We start from the raw sequence: 22375 nt of genomic DNA on the forward strand, positions 1-22375 counted from the left end.
TGGCGAGGGGTCACGTGGTGAAGGCAGACAGTGACCAAGCACAGTTACACTTCTTCCGCAGTGGGCTGGCTCGGCCCCGTGTTGGTCACTGCTGCCATCCACACATGACACTGACCTCGGTGTCTGTGCCAGAATTTCTCGGGTGAGAGGACAGGCAGCCAAAGGCCCTTCCACAGGCTTGTTCCAGGACGTTACTGACAAGAATCCATAGAAGATGGAGGAAGGAGGTGCCTGGGTCCCAGCAGGGAGGGGAAGGCCAGAAAGGAGGTGGCTTGTAGAAACTTCAAAGCACCACATCCAAGACTCCCAAGGAGGTAGCTTCCTAATCTCGAGTCTCCCCCTGGCCACTTAGGATGGGGCAGGCCCAACTCCTGCTGCTGCCTGAGGGACACAGGGGAGGACAAGATGTGACTGCCCGGGTCCCTTCTGGCAGCTCAGAACCCCAGGGACATGGTCAGATCCTGCATCAGGAAGCCCGAGGGCTGGAGCCGAGGATCCGGCATCTGCTCTCTACGGAGTGAGGCAGCCCCGGGAGAGGCCTCGACAGGGCTCGTCCCCAGGGAGACAGTAGCTTCCAGGACCCACCTCTCAGCTGACGTGACTCCCGCATCAGCTGCAGATCCCCAAGGAGACTGCCTCCCGGCCCAAGCCCCCTAGGTTCTTCAGAAAAAAAGAATTTAAGTCACAAACATGATTTGTTTTCAGGTTGCAAGTAACGGGACAGCTGAGCATCACACCGTCCTCCCCTTCCCCCAGCCGCTGGTGTTTGGTAGATGGGGGTGCTGGGTGGGAGCCCACCAGCTTCTTGGCCCTGGGGGCCTACTGCCTGCAGTTGTTGTCAGACAGCTGGCTGGGGGTCCGCACCTCACCCAAGGAGGTGGTGCCCTCGAAGCGCTGTGAGGCGATGGCCGCCTGGTGGGACATGCTCTTCCGTACAATGTCACCCTTCCGCCACAACACCACTTCCTGCAAAATTGGGAGAGGGCAACATTATGCCATGAGAGGAAGGTAATGGGATGGGTTTTCCAGAGGGTCTAACTTTCTCCTGGGGATCTTAGACAAAATCCTCTGCTTCTCTCTCGGCAAAGACAGCCGCTGTCCATACCTCCGTACCGCAGGGCTCTTCTGGATGTTTTGGGCTGGACGGGCAGAGTGGCTGCTGGGGTTGGGCCTGAGGAAGCAGACTCTAGGTATCCAGTGGGAACCCTCCCTCTTGCGGTGGGACTCTAGGTCATGCACGCTTCCACCTCTTGGCACACTAACCAGGGGCATGGGCACTAGTACCGTGCTGATTAACCTATTGCAAATGGAGCCTGATCTTTGCAGGAATGATGCCCTTCCTGTTCTGTCACTAGGGCTACCAGGGGTCTGGAGGAGGTGCCCAGGCTTCACCTGCTGTTTGAAGTAGCGTCGTTCTTCCTCGTCTATCAGCACCAGGTTGAGATAATAGCGCACAGAGAACTTCTTGTTGATGTCCCGCATGGTGGGGGTGAGCTCGTAGCCTGCCAGGAAGAGCCGGATTGGGATAGACTCTCCTGTAAGGGCCAGGCAGGAATCAGAGTGAGGGACAAAGTTGCTGCTCTACCTTATGCCAGCTCACTCTGACCAGAGCAGGCAGATGCCATCTGAGCATGGCATGGAACTCTTAGGACAACGCTTCCGCCTTCTGGGAAGTTGCATTCTGCTGCCCAGTGTTTGCTGAAGCAAAAATGTGACTCAGCAATTAAATTCCAGGTCCAGCTGTGTCTTCTGAACATCCTCACTGTCCCCACACAGAGACCAGTGAGTGGCAGTGAGGATTGACAGCAGAGGGACATCACGGTCAAACATCTTTTGATCACATGTAATGTGTCTACTTGTTGGGTTTTCAAGAGCCAACTGTCAAACCCCAGCAAACTCATCATGTCACCCAGCAATTTCGATGCCCCCCAAAATACACCTCTCCTCTAAGATGGGTGGGCAGAATGGTGTAGTGGTCTGGGAAGCAGAACATCCTCATTCTCGTTTCAGTTCTCCATTAATCAGTAAGCCTGTTGTTTCCCTTGGACCTTAATTTTCTCATGTGGAAAATTACGGAAACAGACTACATAATATTTTAACTCCCCTCCAGCTCTAACATCGTGCTTTTCCCAGTATAAGTGGAACAAAATTAGGGCAGTAATTCTACTGAGAAAGGCCAAACCTATAATGCAGTCTCAAGCTAAATATAAACGATCTTTTAATTATCTGCTGTTTTGTAGTGTTTCTCGGTGCCCCGTCTCACTTGCAGGGGAAAGGACAGCCGGCTCTGCTCGCACAGCTGGTGGGAGTGGAGCAGTCTGGGGGGCTCAGTCCTGTCCCCCCAAGGTCATGGACAGTGATACTCGAGGATGTGCTGTCGCTGTCCTCAGTGTTCTGGGCCGCTCAATCCCTCACACCCCTCCTGCATGGAACAGACTGGGCGTGTACACGGAATAGAATCTTGGCATCACCAAACACTCGTACATGAAAGAATTGCATTCTTCATGTCCGCTGCAGAGGAGCCAAAGAAGAACCTAAGTGATGGCTCCTCCCAAATCATCACACAGATTCCCCAAACAACAGCTCTCAACTCCACCCATCCCAGAAGTAACGTTAGCTCCGTGGCAGGTGGGGAGAGGGCCAGCTGCAGTCCAGTCCCAGTGCTGTCAGTGGCCCCTGGTAGTGCTGGCCAGAATGTTTACACAGTCGGCCCTCGTTGATCTCAGTTAATCAGGTCCAGACTCTACCGTGATAAGTGAATTTCCACAAAGTAGGATTCTGTCTTTATACACAGTCGTCCCTCGCCACTTCCCGCTTCGACTGTCGCGGTTTTTTCAACTACTTTCGCGATAGAAGCCGCAAAGAATACGTGGTGAATGGACGTAGAGAATGAATCATTTCACCAGAGCCAGAATTAAGCTAACAAAAATGACTATTCTGTGTTCATCTCTTGCTCCTTAACAGCAAAGAATGTCAGAATGTCAACAGGCAAAAGTAAGCAAATGTTCAAACTGTGTCTGTTAAACCAGTTTGCAAACTTTTTTGGTAACAGGCCTAACTTGAGACTCAGTCTCCAGTACAAGCTCACAACATAGACGAGGTTGCAGGGGAGCTCTTCCGGTGAAGGTGGGGCAGGAGTCCGGAGTTTCAGACTCGCCCTCCTTGTCCTGCTTACTGAGACCCAAAGTGTGCAATTAGAGTAAGAAATTATAGGTTAACAGAAATCTTACTTTAACAGTATAATCCCTCATGCCCCTCCAGGATTCTGTGCAGGGTCTGGGAGAACAGGTGTGGAGGCTGGGCCGGGGGCTACGAAGCTCACCTCGCACTGGTGCTCCGTCCATGATCTCATACTTGGCTATCGTGTCGTTCTCATGGTACACGTTGGGGCCTGTGCCCGTTGTTTCCCGCTTGATGATATCTATCTCCATGTGCTTGATTTTGATTCTCACCAGCAGGAAGTATATCTTCCCTACAATGACATCTTTCAAGTGGTATCTGGGGAAGAGAAAGTAAAGCATAAGACGTGTGTATAGCTGCCAACCCTGTGTACTCCTTCCTACAGGTGGTTCTGCCTACCAGCCACTCCCTGTCAGGTGACGGGGACATTGGTGGGCATGCACTTTAGTGGCTCCTTTTCAGGAAGCACACAGAGCCCTGAAACTGTGAGGAGAAAGGGGAAGAAGTCTGTTCCCTTACACATACCTTAGATCAAACTTCCTTCCCCGTCACCCTGCCCCACTCCATTGGTGGAGCCCAAGCCACACAGAGCCTGTTCTGGGTCACAATGATCATTTTACTGACACCCCACTTGGTTCCAGGCCAGGGGCAGGGAAAAAACACCTTTTCCTTACCCCTGTTCTAAGAAGCATGTATGTTCTTGGTTTTAAAAGTCCCTGTTCCCCACCCCTTTGCAGGACAGCCCCCCGCTGAGCTCCCTCTCCCCAGCGTCTGGCTGGCAGGGGCTGCGGTAAGGGCCGCTCTGAACAGCACGCACTGAGCTCTGCACATCTGATCTTCAAACATTTTCAAGAATGTACTGTATTGAGAAGATGCTGTGGTGCAGTTTTGAACCTTCATGTTGTGATTTACAAGCCCTTAAATATTTTCATGTTCTACCAGTAAATATGGTTTAAAACAAAGATGGCTTCCCTACTTGCCAGTCACAACTATTTAAAGACCTTTATGAAAAGGCATTGGGTATCCTTTGCTTCAATTCATTTTAGTTCAGAGAGAAAACAGCAAACTGTGGATGGTGTTTGGTTTCCTCACTTTGCCTTCCAAGGACACACTTGGGAGACAGGTGATAGCAGACTGGTATTTGAGATGACTCTCAACAGCCGAAGGAAACAGCTGTACCTACAACTCAAAACCAATAGCCCCCAAACTAATTTAGCTTGACCCTGAAAGACACAGGATGTTTGTCTTAATTTAATACAGCTTAGATTACGTCAAATGAGGTTGGACTTCCTGGTCAGTCTACCTTCAGCCTGTCTGGCACATATATTCCGTTTCACTAGCTTTCTCCCACAGCGTGTCACCACCAACTGGCTGAGGCAAGGGGCTTCCTGCACTCTGCATTCTGATCAGGCGCCATCTTACACTCCCTAAGCAGTTCTTCCACAACCGGGGCCCCCAGCACTTACTTGGACTTGTTGTACTCAAACTCAATGTGCAGACAGTCCTCGATCCCAACCTCCATCTTGATGGAGGAGTTCAGCTCTGGGTATGTGCTGAGTGTGTGAACTACAATGTCCATCTCTTTGACAACATCATTGAGGCGGCGGCTGATGGTGGCGCGAAGGAAATACCTGGAGGGTATGGACATGTCGTGAAGGAATCAGTCTGCTATCACCCCTTTTCCAGATGCTGCCCAGGGTTATGCACCAACTCGACCCACCCGACAGAGCCCGGGACAGCAGCTAGCCTTTGGAGCTTTGTATTCTTTGGAGAATTTACCCCTGTGGACCCTCCTCCCAGAAAAAATGCACATATGCACTTATACACAACAATTTGCAGTTCCAGTTCCAGGGTGTTCAAAGACCCTTCCCCCGAATCCCTTTTTGAGTTCATGCTCTGGGTTAAGAATGCTGCTCTAAGTCAAAGTGGTTTATCTGCTCTATATTCCAAGTATATGTCATTCCTGTGCCTTTCATGGCCGCATCACTATCTGCCATGTATCTGTGTGCAGGTTTTATGTCTTCAACTATCCTGGCTCTTTGGGCACAGGAATCTGTCTTATAGGATTATATTTGACGCCTGTTCATTTGACAACACTGAATTAGGAAGCATTTCCAAGCCTCTCACAGCTAAAAGGGAGGAAAGGGGAATGGAAACGAAGTCAGCTATTCATTCGGCAATGTCCATTGCCAGGCACAGGATGAATGAGAGATACCACCTCAAGGGAAGCTCAGAGAGCACTGGGAGAGAGGCAAGTAAACAGAGAAATCAGAAAACCGGGAGAGTGCTAACTTGGACACAGGAATCAAGTTCTGGGGGAGAGAGAAGAGGGCGTTTGGGAGAGCAAACTTTGCAAGTAAAGCAATAGAGGTGGGAGAGAACCTGGTGTGTTTGAACCAGGTAACTCTTGGCTGAACTGGGATCCTCGGGGAAGGGAGTGTGTGTGGTAGGGGGCAAGTCAGAAAGTAGGCCAAGTCTGACTTGCACAGCCAGCCACTGGAGTGTGGCCTTCCCCAGCATGCCTGTCGCCTTGACTTAACGCTATGCTAACACTCAAGGAGGGAAGAAACACCCCTTTAATTATAGTTTCTTCTAAATAAAACTTAGATAATGCCCACTGTCTTTCAAGCTTTCCTGGAGAAAATTGCTAACCAGATCAACCACACATTAGGCTCCTCTCTTCTGTGCGGCACCACTGCTTCTTGGCAGCCTTTTTATTCATCTCAGTGAGTTCTGCCACACTCCCTGAGACATCTGTTCCTAACTCCTTTCTAATTGTTCCGGCTACCAGCCCCTCTCCATGGGGGCACTGCTCTTACTATACGAACTCAACACATAATTCTCTCCTTTCTCTACTTTGTGCTGTTTCTTAGAGCCTGTGTGTGTGTGTGTGTGTGTGCCTTTGCCCATCTTTTTTCCTCCTTCCAACAGAACCTCTCTCTCAAGCCCTTTTCTCCTCCTCACTATGGGTGAGCATCAGAATCACCTGGGGGAGGGGCTTTAAAAATCCTGATGCCCAAGCACACCTGACATTTAAATGCTCTGGGAAGAGACAGAGGCATCAACGTTTTTTTAAAGCCACCCAAGTGATTGGAATATGGGAGCCTTGTCTGGCATCTTGATCCTTCAACTTTTCCAAATTTCTTAACATATCCAATCTCTCTCCAGCTAAAGGCTTCTTCCTTTGAGTTTATAAAAAAAAGTCCCCAAGTCATCAATCCCAAAAACACTGTCCAAGCCTTATGCTCTTGACCTTCCTTCAGACACAGCTGTCAGAGAGGGATCCAGTTCTAACTGCTGCAGCTTTTTCCCTAGTAGCTTCTCCTCACCCCCTGCTCCTGTTGCCACCACCCAACAGAAACTACTCTCCTGAAGCTAAACTACCCTCTCAGCCTCCCACTTGCCAAATCCAGTGGTAGGTTTTTCAGTGTCAGTTCTATGCTAGAGTGTAAACATTTACTCTTTGAAATGCTCTTCCCATGGTTCCACAGGAGGGCACGACCCTGCTTCACCTCCTACTATCCCCTGCCCTAACAGGTCCTGAGCTCTCCTCCTTGAAAAGCGGATCAGTTATCACCTCTGAGCAGATGATATCCAACAGCAAATTCCCGAATACCAGGTCTGCATTTCCAACCACCTGGTGAATTTCTACATCTCCCTATTCTGCCAGTGCTCCAGGCTTTAAAACGGGATGAATCATCCTATCCACGGATCATCTCTTCCTCCTTGCAGTCCTTGGCCTGCATCTCCACTCACTAGGAAACTCTGTGGATGTCTATTAAATTCCTGTTCTTTGCTGCCTGTTCCCATCATGTCCACTAAAGTGAAACTGCTAGGACCTCATACTAGCCTTCTAACAGTTTAGTGTCCACACTCTACCCACCCATCAAATACCACATATTGACTTTATATTCTTCCAAAAGAACCACTCCCCTGCCTACAAAAAATTTAAAAAGAGCCAATCTTTTCATGTTTTCCCTCTGCCTATGTAAAAAGATACAAGCCCTAATCTGGAATTTACATCTTCTATAAACTACCCTCAGCTAATTTTCCCTTCTTTATCTCCTCTCTTTCTCAACTTGAATTTAAAGTCTTTATCTAATTTGTACAGCAATACCACCCTTTCTTTTATTTTCTTTTTTATTGTGGTAAAATGTAGAAGGGGGTTCTGAGTATGCCACCCCCAAGTATGCCACTCTGGCACACGGATTGTCTAGAGCTGAAAGGAGCCAAGAAGCAGCAGACACAAGAAAACTGCTTTAGCCTCTCTCCCAGGAGAGCGGGTCGTTCTCAGTCCCCAGGGACAACTCGACTCTTAGCAGCCCAGAGAGGCACAGAGGAACCTGTGTAACCAACCTTGCTGAAACACCCTCATCTTCCACGCTTCCCCCACAGGTTTGCCTCCCACAGTTCGTTGCCCCTAGAAGCTCAAAGTCCCTTCCCTTTGTCTTGTCTTCAGTATTACTGTTTTTCTGGTTAAATGCTTTCATAAGCCCAAGTTCATTACTGTTTTCCCATCTATGCACACATGAATACATTTGTTTATCTTCTCTTGCTAATCTGTATTTCGTCAGGCTAATTTGCAGGGCCCAGTCAATGAACCTAAGAAGAGTAGGAAAAACGTGGGGTTTTTTTGTCCTCCACAATATCTATAACATTAAATTTACCATTTTAACCAATATTAAATGTACAGTTCAGAGGCATTAAGTACATTCACACTGTTGTGCAAACATCACCGTCACCCATCTCCCGAACTTTCTTAACTTCCCCAACTGAAACTGTTCCATTACACACCAACTATCCATTCCTCCTCCCCTCCGCCCCTGGCAACCATCACTCTACTTTCTGTCTGTATGATTTTGACTCCTCTACGTGCCTCATATAAACGAAACCATACAGTATCTGTTCTAGGACGGGCTATTTCACTTAGCATAATGTTTTCAAGATGTATCCATGCTGTAGCATATGCCAGGACTTCCTTCCTTTTCAAGGCTAAATAACACTCCGCTGTGTTTTAGCACACTGCGTTTATCCAGTCATCTGCCGACAGACATTCAGGTGGCATCACACTGTGGCTACTGTGAAGATGCTGCTGTGAATGTGGATACACAGACGGGTGGGCAAAAGTAGGTTTAATTTGTGGGTACACGAAACACAGTTAATGAAGCTATTGTAATAAGCATAACCTGCAAGTCTTTTTCCACACAAACAACTGTAAACCTACTTTTGCCCACCCCTGTGTCTCTTTTGAGGCGCTGCTTTCACTTCTGAGGGGTGTGTACCCAGAAGCGGAGCTGTTGGATCACATGGTAACTCTAGTTTTAATATTTTAAGAAATCACCATACTGTTTTGAACACCTTTCTTTCTGACATAAAAAATGTTCAAGCCCTGGCCGGTTTGGCTCAGCGGTTAGAGCATCGGCCTGCGGTCCAGAGACACCTGGGTTCGGTTCCCACTAAGGGCACGTACCTCGGTTGCAGTTTGTCCCCGGCCCTGGTTGGTTGTGCAGGTGGCGACCACTCGATGTGTCCCTTTTGCGTCGATGTTTCCCTCTCTCTCTTCCTCTCTCTCCCTCCCACTCTACCTGAACAAAAAATGGAAAAATGTCCTCGGGTGAGGATGATAAAAAAAAAAAAATTTCAAGAGAAATACATTGCAAAAAATAAAGTTAAATAACAATAAATCCCATAGCCAAGAATAGTGCTGCCTTCTCTGAACGCAGTTATGAACTGCTCTCTTTAGTTGGGGTAATGTCAGTGTTTAAACCTCTCTCCAAAGATTCAAAGAAAACAAAAGAAGAGCCTACAATCACTCTCCTGATGAAAGACGGTAAACCAGGGAGAAAGAAGGGGAAGAAAAGTCTTGCTATTTCTGTGACATTGATAGACCTAGAGGGTATTATGCTAAGTAAAATAAGTCAGACAGAGAAAAACAAATATCATATGAGTTCACTTATATGTAGAATCTAAAAAACAAACGAACAAGCAAAACAGAAACAAACTCATAGATACAGAGAACAAACTGATGGTTGCCAGATGGGAAGGGATTTGGGGAATTGGGTGAAAAAGGGGACAGGATTAAGAAGTACAAATTGCCTATTACAAGAACAGCCACAGGGATGCAAAGTACTTCATAAGGAATATAGTCAATAATGCTGTAATAACTATGTACGGTGTTGGATGGGTACTAGACTTATTGGGGTGATCACTTTTTAAGTTATATAAATGTCTAATCACTATGTTGTATACGTGAAACTAATATAATATCGTATGTCAACAATAACTGAAAACTAAAACTAAAAAATAAAATAAAAGGAAAAAAATAGTGTTGCTGTATTCTGCAGCATCCTAAACCCAGGCCTTCAGGTAATGAGAACAAGCTGATTTTAGGAGATAGTATCAAGACCTGGAATCAGCCAGGTCAGAGTGGCTCAGTGGATTGAGCATCGTCCCATGGACTGAGAGGTCCTGGTTTGATGCCCGGTCAGGGTACATGCCCAGGTTGCTGGCTCAGTCCCCAGTGGGAGGTGTGCAGGAGGCAACCAATTCATGTTTCTCCCTCACACCAATGTTTCTATCTCTCTCTCTAAAAAATCAATAAAAACATTTAAAAATATATATTTTTAAAGGATCTGGAAGCAGGTGTCCAGAGTGATGGTGGAAGTATGCTTTATCCCAGTGACATCACATAATCAAGAGACGATAGCTGCTCTGGATTTTTTTTTTTCAAACCCCAGAGGCCCTGGAACCAGTCCCTGTTCTTAGAGTTTCCAAGACTGGAACAATAAAAGCAATCCCACTTACTTAAACTGTGTTTATTAATCTTTTAAGAACTTGTTACACAGTTACATTTTTTTCTCTCATCACCTCTGAAAGATGGAGCAGGCAGACCTAGAATTAGAACCAAATCCATTACCCACTTTTCTAGTGAGAAAGCTGAGTGACAGCTCAGAGCCACATTGCTGTTGTGAGCAGAGCTGGATTAAGGATCAGTATGTCCTGATGGAAGTCGACTGTTGAATTTTCAGGAATGTTATGAATCAGGTGTTAAACACAGAAATTATTTACAATTAAGTTATATAAACTTACAATTGAATTAATTATATAAAAACAAAGGTAATACACACCAAAAATTCATGGCTTCCTAATTATCTTGCTCTTGGGGAATTTATATTTACTGTCTCCATATGATGGTAATGTTCAGTAAAGGTTACTGTACATCTCTCCTCAACTCTGCATTCAGGGATGTCAGGTTGGTAGCTTGAAATGGGCCATGGTGGGAATATTTACACTATGGAAATTAACAAATGCTACAAACCAGGGGTTTTTCCTCCCGGAGAGCATGTTGCTAAACATTTCCCAGCACACCACTGCTCTCTGCACTCTTCCTTCCCAATATCCTTATAAAGATCCTCAGAAATGTGGACAGCTTCCAGTCTGGTCCATACCGGGCAGTTTCTGGGGCAAGGTGGGGCACAACTTACCGGAGCTTCACATTCTGCCCTGTGTAGGACTCATACGGCTTCTCCACGTGGGTGAATTCAAAGTCGAAGGCCTGTGACTGGGTAATTTCTCCAGGCCGTGCCAAGTCCTTCACCAGGGACACAAATTCATGGTGGTTCCCGCGGTCATAGTAGAGTTCTGGAGAGAGAGCATCGACCTCCTCTATCAGACCCTGAGCTACCCAGAGCCTGGCAAGGGGCTCCAGGCTGCAGGCACCTATCTTTAAAAGACCTTCCCCACAAACAGACCTGGTTTTGACTCCCTCTTTTCCTGACCCACTCCTTTGCTGCATCCCTCATACACTGGTCTCCCTCCACCTCCCCCCTTTCCAAATCTTCTGTTTTATATAGAGGAATCCCGTGCACAGTGAGAACCCACTATAATCTTGCTCAGGACCTCAGGGCAGCACCTTAGGAAGGGATAACCAGGAGATCCACTACCAAAACACCACACTTTAAAACCACATTTAAAATATTTGTAACTGTTAAAGCATATTCATCAGTATTTAATCTTATCCTGTTTATAAGAACTTCGTGTGACAGCTAAGACAGGCCTTATCACCAAAGTGAAATCTGAGGAAACTGAGGCACAGTGTAGCTAAGTAACTGGCTTAGAGTCACAGGGCTGGCCACAGTGCTGAGATCAGAGCAAGTCTCCTACTGGACTGAGTCTACTTCTATGACCTAGTAAAATGGTGGCGAGGGGGGGGGGGATAGAACTCATTTCATAAGGTTTTGTAGGAATTAAAGGAGGCACTGAAGGTACAGGATTTAGAATAGTACCTAAAAGATAGCAAACACTCAAAATATTAGCTGCTAGCTGATCCATGTGGCCAATCTGACAGAAGTTTAATGTTATTACCTCCCCCAAAACAGTGCTTCTCAAACTTCAGGGGGCATCAGAATCACTTGCAGGGCTTATGAGAACACATTGCGGGCCCCACCCCCCCAGTTTGATTGAGGGGGGCCTTGGGGAGGGGAGCTGAGAATTTATATTTCTAAATGTTGATGCTGCTGGTCCAGGGACCACACTTCGAAAAGCATTGCTCTAAATTCACCTTCCCCTAAAAATAGTTTTAGTATATTTCTTTATTGTAAGTTCATGCCACCCATTTACCCTATGTTATTTTGTGCCTCTTTGTACTCTGCTATTTAACTTTTGGCCCTGGCCCGTTTGGCTCAGAGGTTAGAGTGTCAGCCCTCAGATCAAAGAGTCACAGGTTCGATTCTGGTTAAGGGCTCGTACCTCAGTTGTGGTTCAGTCCCCAGTCCTGGTCAGGGTTGTGTGGAGGCAGCCAATCGATGTCTCTCTCTCACATTGATGTTTTTTTTCTCTCTCCCTCCCTCCCACTGTATCTGAAGATAAACAGAAAAATATCCTCGGGTGAGGATTTAAAAAAAATATTAACTTTTGCTAGTACTTTATGCATGGTCGTTAGAAGTAAGGCCTATATGCCCAGATTCCTGGCATCCTCCTTAACCCAGCCCGGCTGCACAGTAGACATTTCATACTGACAGTCACTATACATGGCCAAGGTACAGTCCAGGCCCACCCCCTGGGCGTTTCTGGCCTCAAGTCCTATGCTAGGCTGCACCCTGAAGTAGGACAGACCAAATGGGAAAATGGAGCAGGCAGAGTGCACTCGCCACTTCTGCTGCTGGCTGCTTGCGGATATAGACAGGTCCATAGAGAGGAGTGTCCGGGACAACCATCCACAGGCCTGGTCCCGGATCTCCAGTGCACAGCAAGCAATCTCCCTCAGGGATACCTATGCATCAGGGACACCTAAGCATCAGGGACATGGGACAGAGATGTTTTGCTCTGGGTCCAACCTGGACAGCACAAAGTCTGAGCCCTAATCACAATCAAAGCCATCCTGAGCCAAAGAACCAGCTCTCTTGCCTCCCCAAAGCCAACACAGTGTCCAGCCTTGCCCACAGGGAGAATCATGCCCAGAAGGAGAAAATGGTTTCAAACAGTGCTTTTAGTCTGAATGCTGCTCTAGGAGCCGGCCCTGCCATACCTATTCCACGGGGAACACTTTTCCCCAGACAGGGATGCATTCTTAAACAGAGTGAACTCCATTCTAAAGATGTAGCCAGTTCATAAAGGCGGTGGTGGTGTGGTTACATACGGTGCTGCTACATTTGTATGAATGTATACTGTATTCTGTGATTACAGTTGTTGCTGATTTCCTACCTAGTTAAACTTTGATCCATTTTATGTTACAAACAATCCACCTTCTCTCCCAAACACTAAATGGAACCAGCAGTAGGCAGCATTCTGGGTAGTGAGTGATAATCCACAGTCATTAAAAGGGAGATGACAATTGCAAACTATGGGGGAAAAGGTGAGCAACCAATGCTAGTTTCAAAATCCAGTAACTGTGCCCCTCAATAAAATGATCTGCAGTGATTAGATAGGAGTGGAGCCACTGGCCAGGCCATGTCAAGGGCTCCTCCACTTACTCTTGCTGGTCCACTGCTATATGAGCCCTTGTTGATGATCCAGGCTCTTATGTGGACCCTGACCCCTCAACTGGGGAACCTGGTGCTCAATTCCCAAGCACTGGATTCTGGCCATAGTTTCAGGGGACAAAGGCAGGTAGAGCAAGGCCTCAGTGTCCATCATCTTAAGGTGGGAGATCCCAGAGTCAAGAGAAAGATTGCAAAAGAAGGATGGAAAAATACACAAATGTGATTACACAGCTCAAAGGCAACACGAGAAACAAAACAGGATCCGCAAGCGCTCAGAGAGCAGTCAGGCTGCCAGTATCCGAGGATCCTAGCAACGGTCTGCCTGACCCAGCAGGGGAACCGGGCTTGGCCAGGACCTCTGGCAGAAGAGATCCTTCCCTGCATAGCATCACGTTCTCCTTCAGGCTTTTCCTCCTGGACACACATTAACACAAGCCCCCACACCAAATGTTATGGAAGAGTGATCAGTGTGTAGTCTGAGTGAGGCTGAACTGGGCTTTTTTCATTTGTAATTTAAAAGTTGTTTGCAATTCTTTTGCAAATACTGTTGAGGCAAAGGAGCAGATATAGCAGCCATATTTTGCTATTTGCCAAAAAGTTTGGTTTCCTCTCATATAAATTAAATTTTAAAATCCAAGGCTCTTCTAGTGAGAGGTTTAGATCCTAAAAGGGCAGTAAGTTGTCTCTTTTTTTTTTCCCCAAAGATGCAGGCATAAGTCAGGCCTAGTTCTTCAGGGACTAGCCCTCAGGGACTAGCCATTTCAAGCTAAAAGTCTGAACAGACCAAGGTTTTTGTTAAGGTAAGTTCCCTGTCTTCAGCTTCCTTCTCCATCTCACAGGAGGAAATGAGTTTTGTAGTAAGGATGCTTTCATGGTGAAACTTGCCACCAACGGCTGAGGAGTGAAATTGCCACTTTGGAAGGAAATTGAGCCAGCCGTTCAGCACAGTGCCATCCAAGGAAAGACACCGATGCTGCTGCTGGGCCAGGACCATGTTTGGTCCTGGCTCCATGGTGGTCTCGGAAGAAACTACGTTACCAAGGGCAAAAGGACCTCCGAAGCCTCCTCTTCGGCCTGATTTTCCCAAGCACTGTTTGCTGACGGGAAGCCCAGTTAAGATTTGTTCTGGCCACTCTGCTCAGATCTCCTGGGCCCTAATAAATCTGCAGGGCAGTCACACCCGAGCTGCCCATAGCCAGCCAGGCACCGCTCTGCTCCAAGCCCTGCGACACTTATTAACAGGCTAGGATCAATCCATTTAATTTCAATGTGCCTTTTACTTAGCATTTCATGGGTGAATGAATTAAAATACAGAAAGCCTCTGGAGTTTTTAGAAGTACAGGCTTCATTGATAGTGATGAGTTCAGATACATCTAGTGGCATTACTTTTAAAAACTTTAAAAAAATCAGATATTATCTATTTGGCTTTTGGAGGGTATTCATGTCTGCCGTCCTCTGCAAGTTTGACCTTCTAATTACCTTTGGTTTATTTAACCCCATTGGTTGCTATGGTGGCCCAGCTCTGCCTTACTTACGCCACCAGTGTTCCCCAAGTGATTCCAGCTGAAAAACGGTCTTTTCTTCTAACAATGACAGCACTTCCCTCAAAGCTCCTTACACACAACATTGCATTCTTCTTAAAATGTAGGCCATTAGCTGCTAGAGTGACACAGGAGATGCCCTCACCACACCTTTGTTGGCATTGATCGAACATAGACTAAGCCATAGGGAAAAGTACATGAGGTGCAGGAAGAATCCCAATGCAGATAAAAAACTTACTGGTAACAGAAAAACATATAGGACACAAGTAAATAAATAAGACTTTACTATACACTCAGGGGCAACACTCAAACTGCAACATCTGAGCAGTGGTGCAGAACTGTACGGACCATAGCTCTGACAACTCGTACTGTCTTCTAGATGGGAAAATCAGCCTCCACTTGGCATAAGGTGTGATGAAAGAAAGCTGCGAAAGCAACTGAACTGACACCCAGCTTTAACATTTCTGTATCCAGCTCCCTCAGTGAAGATGCTGCACAAGTAGGTGCAGGCCTGTTGGTCGGTGAATCATCTTAGTTCTCGGGCCTGGAGTAAGGACTGCACCCACCACATCAGTGCCTCCGCCACCAGCACGAGCAGGAAGCCCGGCCTCCTAACAGTAACCAGCAAAGCAAACCTGCACTCTCCCGTTCTTTCATTAAAGTAACTCTGGTTTAGCCCTGGCCGGTTTGGCTCAGCGGTTGGAGCATCAGCCTGCGGTCCCGAGAGACCCAGGTTTGGTTCCCGCTGGGGGCGCGTACCTGGGTTGCAGTTTGTCTCCAGTCCTGGTTGGTCGTGCGGGTGGCAGCCACTCGATGTGTCCCTTTCGCATCGATGTTTCTCTCTCTCTCTCTCTTCCTCTCTTTCCCTCCCACTCTACCTGAACAAAAGAATGGAAAAAATGTCCTCGGGTGAGGATAAAAAAAAAACACACAAAAAAAACTCTGGTTTAGCCCTGGCCGGTTTGGCTCAGCGATTAGAGCCTCAGCCTGAGGTCCGGAGAGACCTGGGTTCGGTTCCCGCTAAGGGCATGTACCTTGGTTGTAGTTTGTCCCCGGCCCTGGTTGGGTTGTGCGGGATGCAGCCACTCGATGTGTCCCTTCACGTCGATGTCTCTTTCTCTTTCTCTTTCCCTTTCTCTCTCTCTCTCTCTCTCTCCCTCCCTCCCTCCCTCCCTCCCACTCTATCTGAACAAAAAATGGAAAAATGTCCTCGGGTGAGGATTAAAAATAAATAAATAAATAATCTGGTTTATCTAGGAGGAGATGAGAAAAAAATATCTAGAGCAGTGGTTCTCAACCTGTGGGTCGCAACCCCTTTGGGGTAGAATGACCCTTTCACAGAGGTCGCCTATGACATAACAGTAGCAAAATTACACTTATCAAGAAGCAACAAAAATAATTTTATGGCTGGGGGTCACCAAAACATGAGGAACTGTAGTAAAGGGTCATGGCATTAGGAAGGTTGAGAACCACTGATCTAGAGAATAGCTTCTGTAAATTCTTAGCTCTGACCAATGTATTCAGTTAGCCAATATTTATTCAACACCTACTATGTACCAGCCATTGAGACTAGAGATTAGACACCAGACTGATGATGGACTGAAGCTTTCAAGGGCTCAGAATTTAGAGATACACAAGTTTAACAAAAAAAATCACAAGCTTGTCATATCCTGCTTGAAAAGAGGTACCAATGAGGCCTCTAGGAGAACAATGGACTAGTGCTTAAGTCAGCCCAAAGAGGTCAGGGAAGGCTTTCTGACGGATGTCATGTTTGCTGGACTTTAAGAATAAGAGCTTGGACCCTGTCCAAGGTAGCTCAGTTGGTTAGAGTGAAGCCCCGATATGCCAAGATTGGGGGTTTGATTCCCAGTCAGAGCACATACAGGAAGCAACCAATGAATGCATAAATAAGTGAAACAACAAATCAAAGTTTCTCTTTCTCTCTCCAAAAAAAAAAAAAAAAAAAATCAATAAATTAAAAAAAAAAAAAAAAAAGGGTGGTGGGGGGTGGGGGGTTAGGCCTTGCAGAAAGATGTTCACATACAAAGGGAAGATGCCAGCCCTGGTCGATTTGGCTCAGCAGTGGGAGCATCGGCCCGTAGAACATAGAGTTGTGGGCTCAACTCTGGTCAAGGGCATATACCTTGGTTGTGGTTTGGCCCCTAGCCCTGGTTGGGGTCATGCAGGGGGCAACTAATCGATGTTTCTCTCTCTCTCTCTCTCTTTCTCTCTCTCCCTCCCTCCCTCCCTCCCTTCCACTCTGTCTGAAGGTAAATGAAAAAATATTCTCGGGCGAGGATTAAAAACAAAAAAGAACAAAAGGAAGATGCCAAGATTCTAGAAAGAACATACAACTTTGAGGAAGCTGCAAGTGGTGAGGGGGAAGGGTTAGGGGGAGATGAGGCTAGAGAGAAAGGCAGGGGCCAGCTCAGGAAAGAGTTGGATATATTTCCCCCCTTTACCCAGTAGGTAATCGATGAGGAGACTTCTAAGGAGAGGACTGACAATGTTAGAACTGCCTTTTGGACAACTCACTCGTATAGAAGGAGAACTGAAAGAAGAGAAAACGAAGCCAGGAAAACCAGTAAGGAGACTGCTTGCTACAAACAGAAATAATAAATGCATTAAGAGTGGAGAGGAAGCCCTGGCCAGTGTGGCTCAGTTGGTATGGTGTCGTCCTGTGCACCAAAAGGTTGCCAGTTCGATTCCCAGTCAGGGCACATGCCTGCAGTTGCAGGCTCCATCCTGGGTGGGCGGGGTGTGCAGGAGGCAGTCGATTGATGTTTCTTTCTTATATCAATGTTTCTTTCTCTTTCTCTCTCTCCCTTCCTCTCTCTTTAAAAAAAAGAATGGCCCTGGCCGGTTTGGCTCAGCGGTTAGAGCGTCAGCCTGTGGTCCGGAGAGACCCGGGTTCGGTTCCCACTAAGGGCATGTACCTCAGTTGCAGTTTGTCACGGGCCCTGGTTGGGTCGTGTGGGTGGCAACCACTCGATGTGTCCCTTTCACGTCGATGTTTCTCTCTCTCTCTCCCTCCCACTCTATCTGAACAAAAAATGGAAAAATGTCCTCGGGTGAGGATGAAAAAAAAAAAGAATGGAGAGGAAGCCCAGATGTAAGACATGTTCGAGTTGCTAGAGAAGACCAAAACTTAGAAGCCAATCAGAGGTGTGGGAGAAGGAACGGAGAGTCTAAAATGACTCCCAAATTTCTGAGGCTGGCTGGACCCAGGTGACATTAGCCAAAATGGAAACAAAACAAAACAAACAAACACCACAATACAGGAGAAGTGGCAGGGCTGGGACAGAAAGAGAAAGGGGCTTCTGTTTTGGATGCCTCTTTGAGGGACCTGTGGGGTGGGGTATCCCGGTGGAGATGTCTAGCAGGCAGAGGGAAACAGTCATGGAACTCAGAAGAGTGTTCAGGTCAAAACAAAAAAAGAATTTGGGAATCATCAGAATATAAGAAGCCACTAAAGTCATGGGTGCAGATGCGATTACCAGAGCAAGTTATGGAGTGAGAAGGGACAAAGTTACCCCTTTGCCTGTCCACTCCAAACCATCATCAAAATGGGAGCTTTTCTGAACCAGGCCTGGGTCACTGTGACAAATGCGGCACAAAGAAGTCCAAATAGCTGTCTCTGCAAGGACTCTGTGCAGAGTCCCTTCAATAAGGTTTTGCTTGGGCTCTTGTGCCTTCTAGGAGAAGCACTGGGAAGGCAATGTGGGGAGGCAGACAAGCAGATGAAAGGGGAGGCTAACCTGGTTCAAACACTCCCTATGGAGAGTTTGCACTGGAAGCAGGGGTAACTACGAGGTGAAATGTTTTAAATGTCTAGCCCCTGGAAACTTCTTGATGGTCCAGCTTAACAGGGAAAGAGAAAATGACAATGATCATCTTAACTCCTTTTTACAGAGTATCTACTATGTGTCCTAAGCCTTTTACTTCATGTATTTCCTCTCTAGTCCTTACAAAGTCTTGACCCTAGCAGTTTGTAGTATTATAAACCGAGCCTTTTCTAATTTACGTAACCCAGTCTTCCTGACCCTGCATATACCAGGCTGTCCCTCTAATGAATACACAAGTGGGACAAATACACTTTCATCAGGAGAAAAAATAAATTAGTCATAAAAATAAGAAGGTTAATTACATAAACCACTTCATTTTCAATCTAAGGAACCAACTCTTCTGAAGGAGGAAGGAAGGAAGAAAGGAAGAGAGAAAGGGCAGAAGAGAGGCAGGGAGAAGATAAGAACCAAATCAAAGAGACTATGGCTTATAAAACAATTTTTGAGTTAAAACAGAAATCAGTGAGGAAGGTGGACAGAGCACAATGCTATTAGTCAACTTTCTTACCCCCAGATAGTAAGTCCCATACTGAATGTCACCCAAACAGCCAGATCTCAGAATCTGACCAAGTTCCACCCACTTCATACATAGCCAAAGCATGCAATGAAGGAGAAAACCACAAGACCACAACTGCAACAAAATTACTCACTGGCCTCGCTCTGGTGCCCTGAGGTCAATTCCCACACTGTCTTAGGTATATAATACAGATACACCATACCTTGCATGAAGCATGACCCTTTGACATTTCAACATTCTTACTTGGTGATTTTGTTATCCTTGCCTTACAGGAAAGAAAGTGTCCCACAGAAGGGCACAGCTTCCCTGAAGTCACAAGGCCAATTCAGCACAGAGTGCTCAGGGGCCCAGGAAGAGTTATCATGTAAGCAATAAAAGGTTCTGAGAAAACTCAGCAGGTATGCTATTCTGGGATCCAAGGAGTTAGACAAGAAATCAGTCAGGTAAGATACATAGCAAGCAGCCTCCTCAACTTCCTTTCATTTAGACTAGGCCTTGACAGCATTCCCCTTGAACAGCTCATTTAATATTGCTGAGGCAGAAGACATTCTGGTTATCTTTCACATAATGATAAGGTATAGCCACCTGGAACAGTGTTATAGGCACAGGCTAAATCTGCCTGTCTACACTGGTATTACAGAGTCCAATAATCCATGCAGCAGTGTTAAAGCTACTACTTAAAAATACTAATGCTTCCCTGGCTGGTTTGGCTCAGCAGTTAGAGCGTCAGCTCATGAACTGAAGGGTTGCAGCTTCCATCCCTATACTTGGGGTCATGCAGGAGGCAACCAATTGATGTGTCTCACATGGATGTTCAATGGAAAGATATCCTTATGTGAGGATTAACAAAAAAAAGAAAATACTAATGCTAAGTAGGCAAGGACTTCACTCTCTCATATGTTACATTTAGCAGAACATATTTGGATTCATCCTATCCACTCTTTGGCTCTTTAATAGGGGGTGGATTTTACCCTGTAGGGTACATATGGCAATATTTCAAGACATTTTGAGGTTACAACTGGGGGTTACTTCTGGTATCTGGTGAGTAGAGACTGGGGGCACTGCTAAACATTCTACACCAACAAAGATTGATCAGGAGAGCAGAGAGTATGAAACCCACTCCTGAGAACTGTTTCTGGTGCATAAAAGGCCATTCATATTCTGTATTTGAAATAACAACAAAAAGTTTCCTATAGGACCAGCTAGTCTTCAACCTGAATTCATCTCTTAAATGCCAGAGTTAATAGTTCAGGCTGACCAGGGACTGCAGAGACCTGCTGCAGGGACTCCCTTCCCCAGAGTTCCTCCTACCTGGGCCAGTGTTTCCGGCCTTTATAGAAGGGGGACAACAGATTTTTTGCTGAACTCTGAGGATACGAGAGAGCATTTAACAAGCTTTCCCAGGAAGTCCCTAAAAACAGTTAAACATGCAGCATGTGGTATAGGGTATGAATTCTCTGACAGAGGTTTTTCAACCCACCTGGGTATTAACTGTGAAATCTACTCCTGACCTAATGACAGAAACAATTTACTTCAGAAGTACCTGAGAGTTTTAGTAAACATAAGACTCCAAATAGTCTTAGAATTGGAGGAAATTGCATCCTGATTGGCAGCTTCCAAAATCTTCTGTATTGTTACTGCCTTTTACTGTCTACATCTAGTTATTAATAATCGTGTTTAAAGACTGTTGGAGCATTAAGACATTTTGATCATTTAATTTTAGTCTTAGGAGCATCATTTCTTTGTCTTTAAGGAGAAAATTAGTCAACTGAAAACTAACATTCTAATAAAGAAGTCTTAGACATGCAGGCGAGGTAGACAGAACGCTGGGTCTGAAGGCTGCAGGGTTTTTTCCTCAGAACATGTGGCCGGATAAGAAGTTCAGGATGAGGGGAGATCTGAGACACTGGAGAGCCATCTCTCCCACATCACACCTAGAAGAAGCAGGGGTGGGTGGGACTGCCACTAAGAGAGGCACCGAAGACCAGCTCAACTTGGGCCAGAGGAAGGCAAAAGCAGTACCGGGAGAACAGTCTCCCTAGCAAAGCCACCTGCAGGCTAAGGCAAGGGCATCTCACTCTGAAATCCTGGAGGCAGGAAGCCACGCTGCGCGGCAAGTTGAAGGGACAACGGGGACATTCTGGGCCACGGTACCCCCCACGAAAGGGGCACAGCAGGGGCGCCCCTGTGCCCTCAGCTCCGCCACGCCTCGCGGCGCGCTGTCCCTTTTGGCAGGGAAAACGATAAGGCAGGGGCGGCCGCGGGCGGGCGGGCCCCCGACTGCAGGGGACCAGGGGCTCCGACAGGCCTCACCCGAGCGGCCCGGGGTCCCCGGCCTGAGTGGGCGCCAGGCCGGTGGACGTGGCGGGGGAGGGCGGCACTGGGCGCCGACTCACCGATCTGCCCGATGAACTCGATCTTGATGCCCTGGTGTTCCAGCCGCTTGTTGGGGTGCTTGAGTGCGAGGCTCACCTTCCCGGAGACCGTCTCTCCGTCGTAGAAAAGGAAATACTTCTCCTTCTTCCCGTCCTCCGTCTTGTGCTCGGCCCGCTTCCTACTCTCCGCATCGTTCAGCACGATCTCCACCTCCACGCTCTGCCCGAAGCCGAAGAAGCTCATCTTGGCGCCGGCCGGGCGCGCGGGCTCTCCGGGGCTGGGGCTGCCCTAAGGGAAGGCCCGCGGGCTGGACGTGCGGCCAGGCGGGGGGCGAGGCACGACTGCCCGCTCCACGGGGAGGACAGGGCAGGGCCGGCTGGCTGCCCAGAGCGCAGATGCACCGCGGCCCGCCAGTCCCGAGCGGCCGGAGACAGTGAGGGGCAAGGGCTAAAATGCAACTCTAAGGGGGCGGTGCAGAACCGGGGCTACTGGCGCTGCCGCCTACCCGGTGCCTTACGGCTGGGAGCGGCGGAGCAAACCTACCAGCTCCCGGCTGTGCGACGCCCAGAGCTGTTCAAGCGGCTCCGGCGCGGGGCGGGGTAGGAGGAGGCGGCCTTCAGCCCCGACGCCCGGGAGATGCCGCGCGCATGCGCACGCCTCTGCTTCTGTAGCTTTTGCCACCAGGCCACCAGGAGGTGTGCTCACTGCGCGTGCGCAGTGGGAGAAGGCGCCCTGTCTTTCCCTTAGTAGACATGGTAGCTGTGGCATCTTCCCACAATTCGGGCCCACACATCCCGTAAAATTAAGAGAACTGCAGATGTCCTTTCGCAATGCCTTATTTTCCTGCCTTTCCTCTATCGTTTTAGTTCGATAAACGTTAGTCTACCATCCACATCTGGATATGTACATCGTTCGATTGCTGGTTGACGAGGTGAA

General features: G+C 47.5%; 1 protein-coding gene across 1 annotated transcript; it reads right to left on the reverse strand.

The window, feature by feature from the left end:
• Positions 1–676: 676 nt before the first annotated feature.
• VPS26B (VPS26, retromer complex component B) lies at positions 677–22022 on the reverse strand. Its single transcript, XM_036277078.1, has 6 exons — positions 21460–22022; positions 10665–10821; positions 4647–4811; positions 3323–3498; positions 1393–1535; positions 677–966 (listed from the first exon to the last, which is right to left on the reverse strand). Exons 1-6 carry the CDS (start codon positions 21680–21682, stop codon positions 820–822), a joined length of 1011 nt encoding a protein of 336 aa, XP_036132971.1. The 5' UTR covers positions 21683–22022; the 3' UTR covers positions 677–819.
• Between the last annotated feature and the right edge of the window lie 353 nt (positions 22023–22375).

Source organism: Molossus molossus, unplaced genomic scaffold (genome assembly GCF_014108415.1).
Source record: "Molossus molossus isolate mMolMol1 unplaced genomic scaffold, mMolMol1.p scaffold_m16_p_22, whole genome shotgun sequence".
Taxonomy (NCBI): domain Eukaryota; kingdom Metazoa; phylum Chordata; class Mammalia; order Chiroptera; family Molossidae; genus Molossus; species Molossus molossus.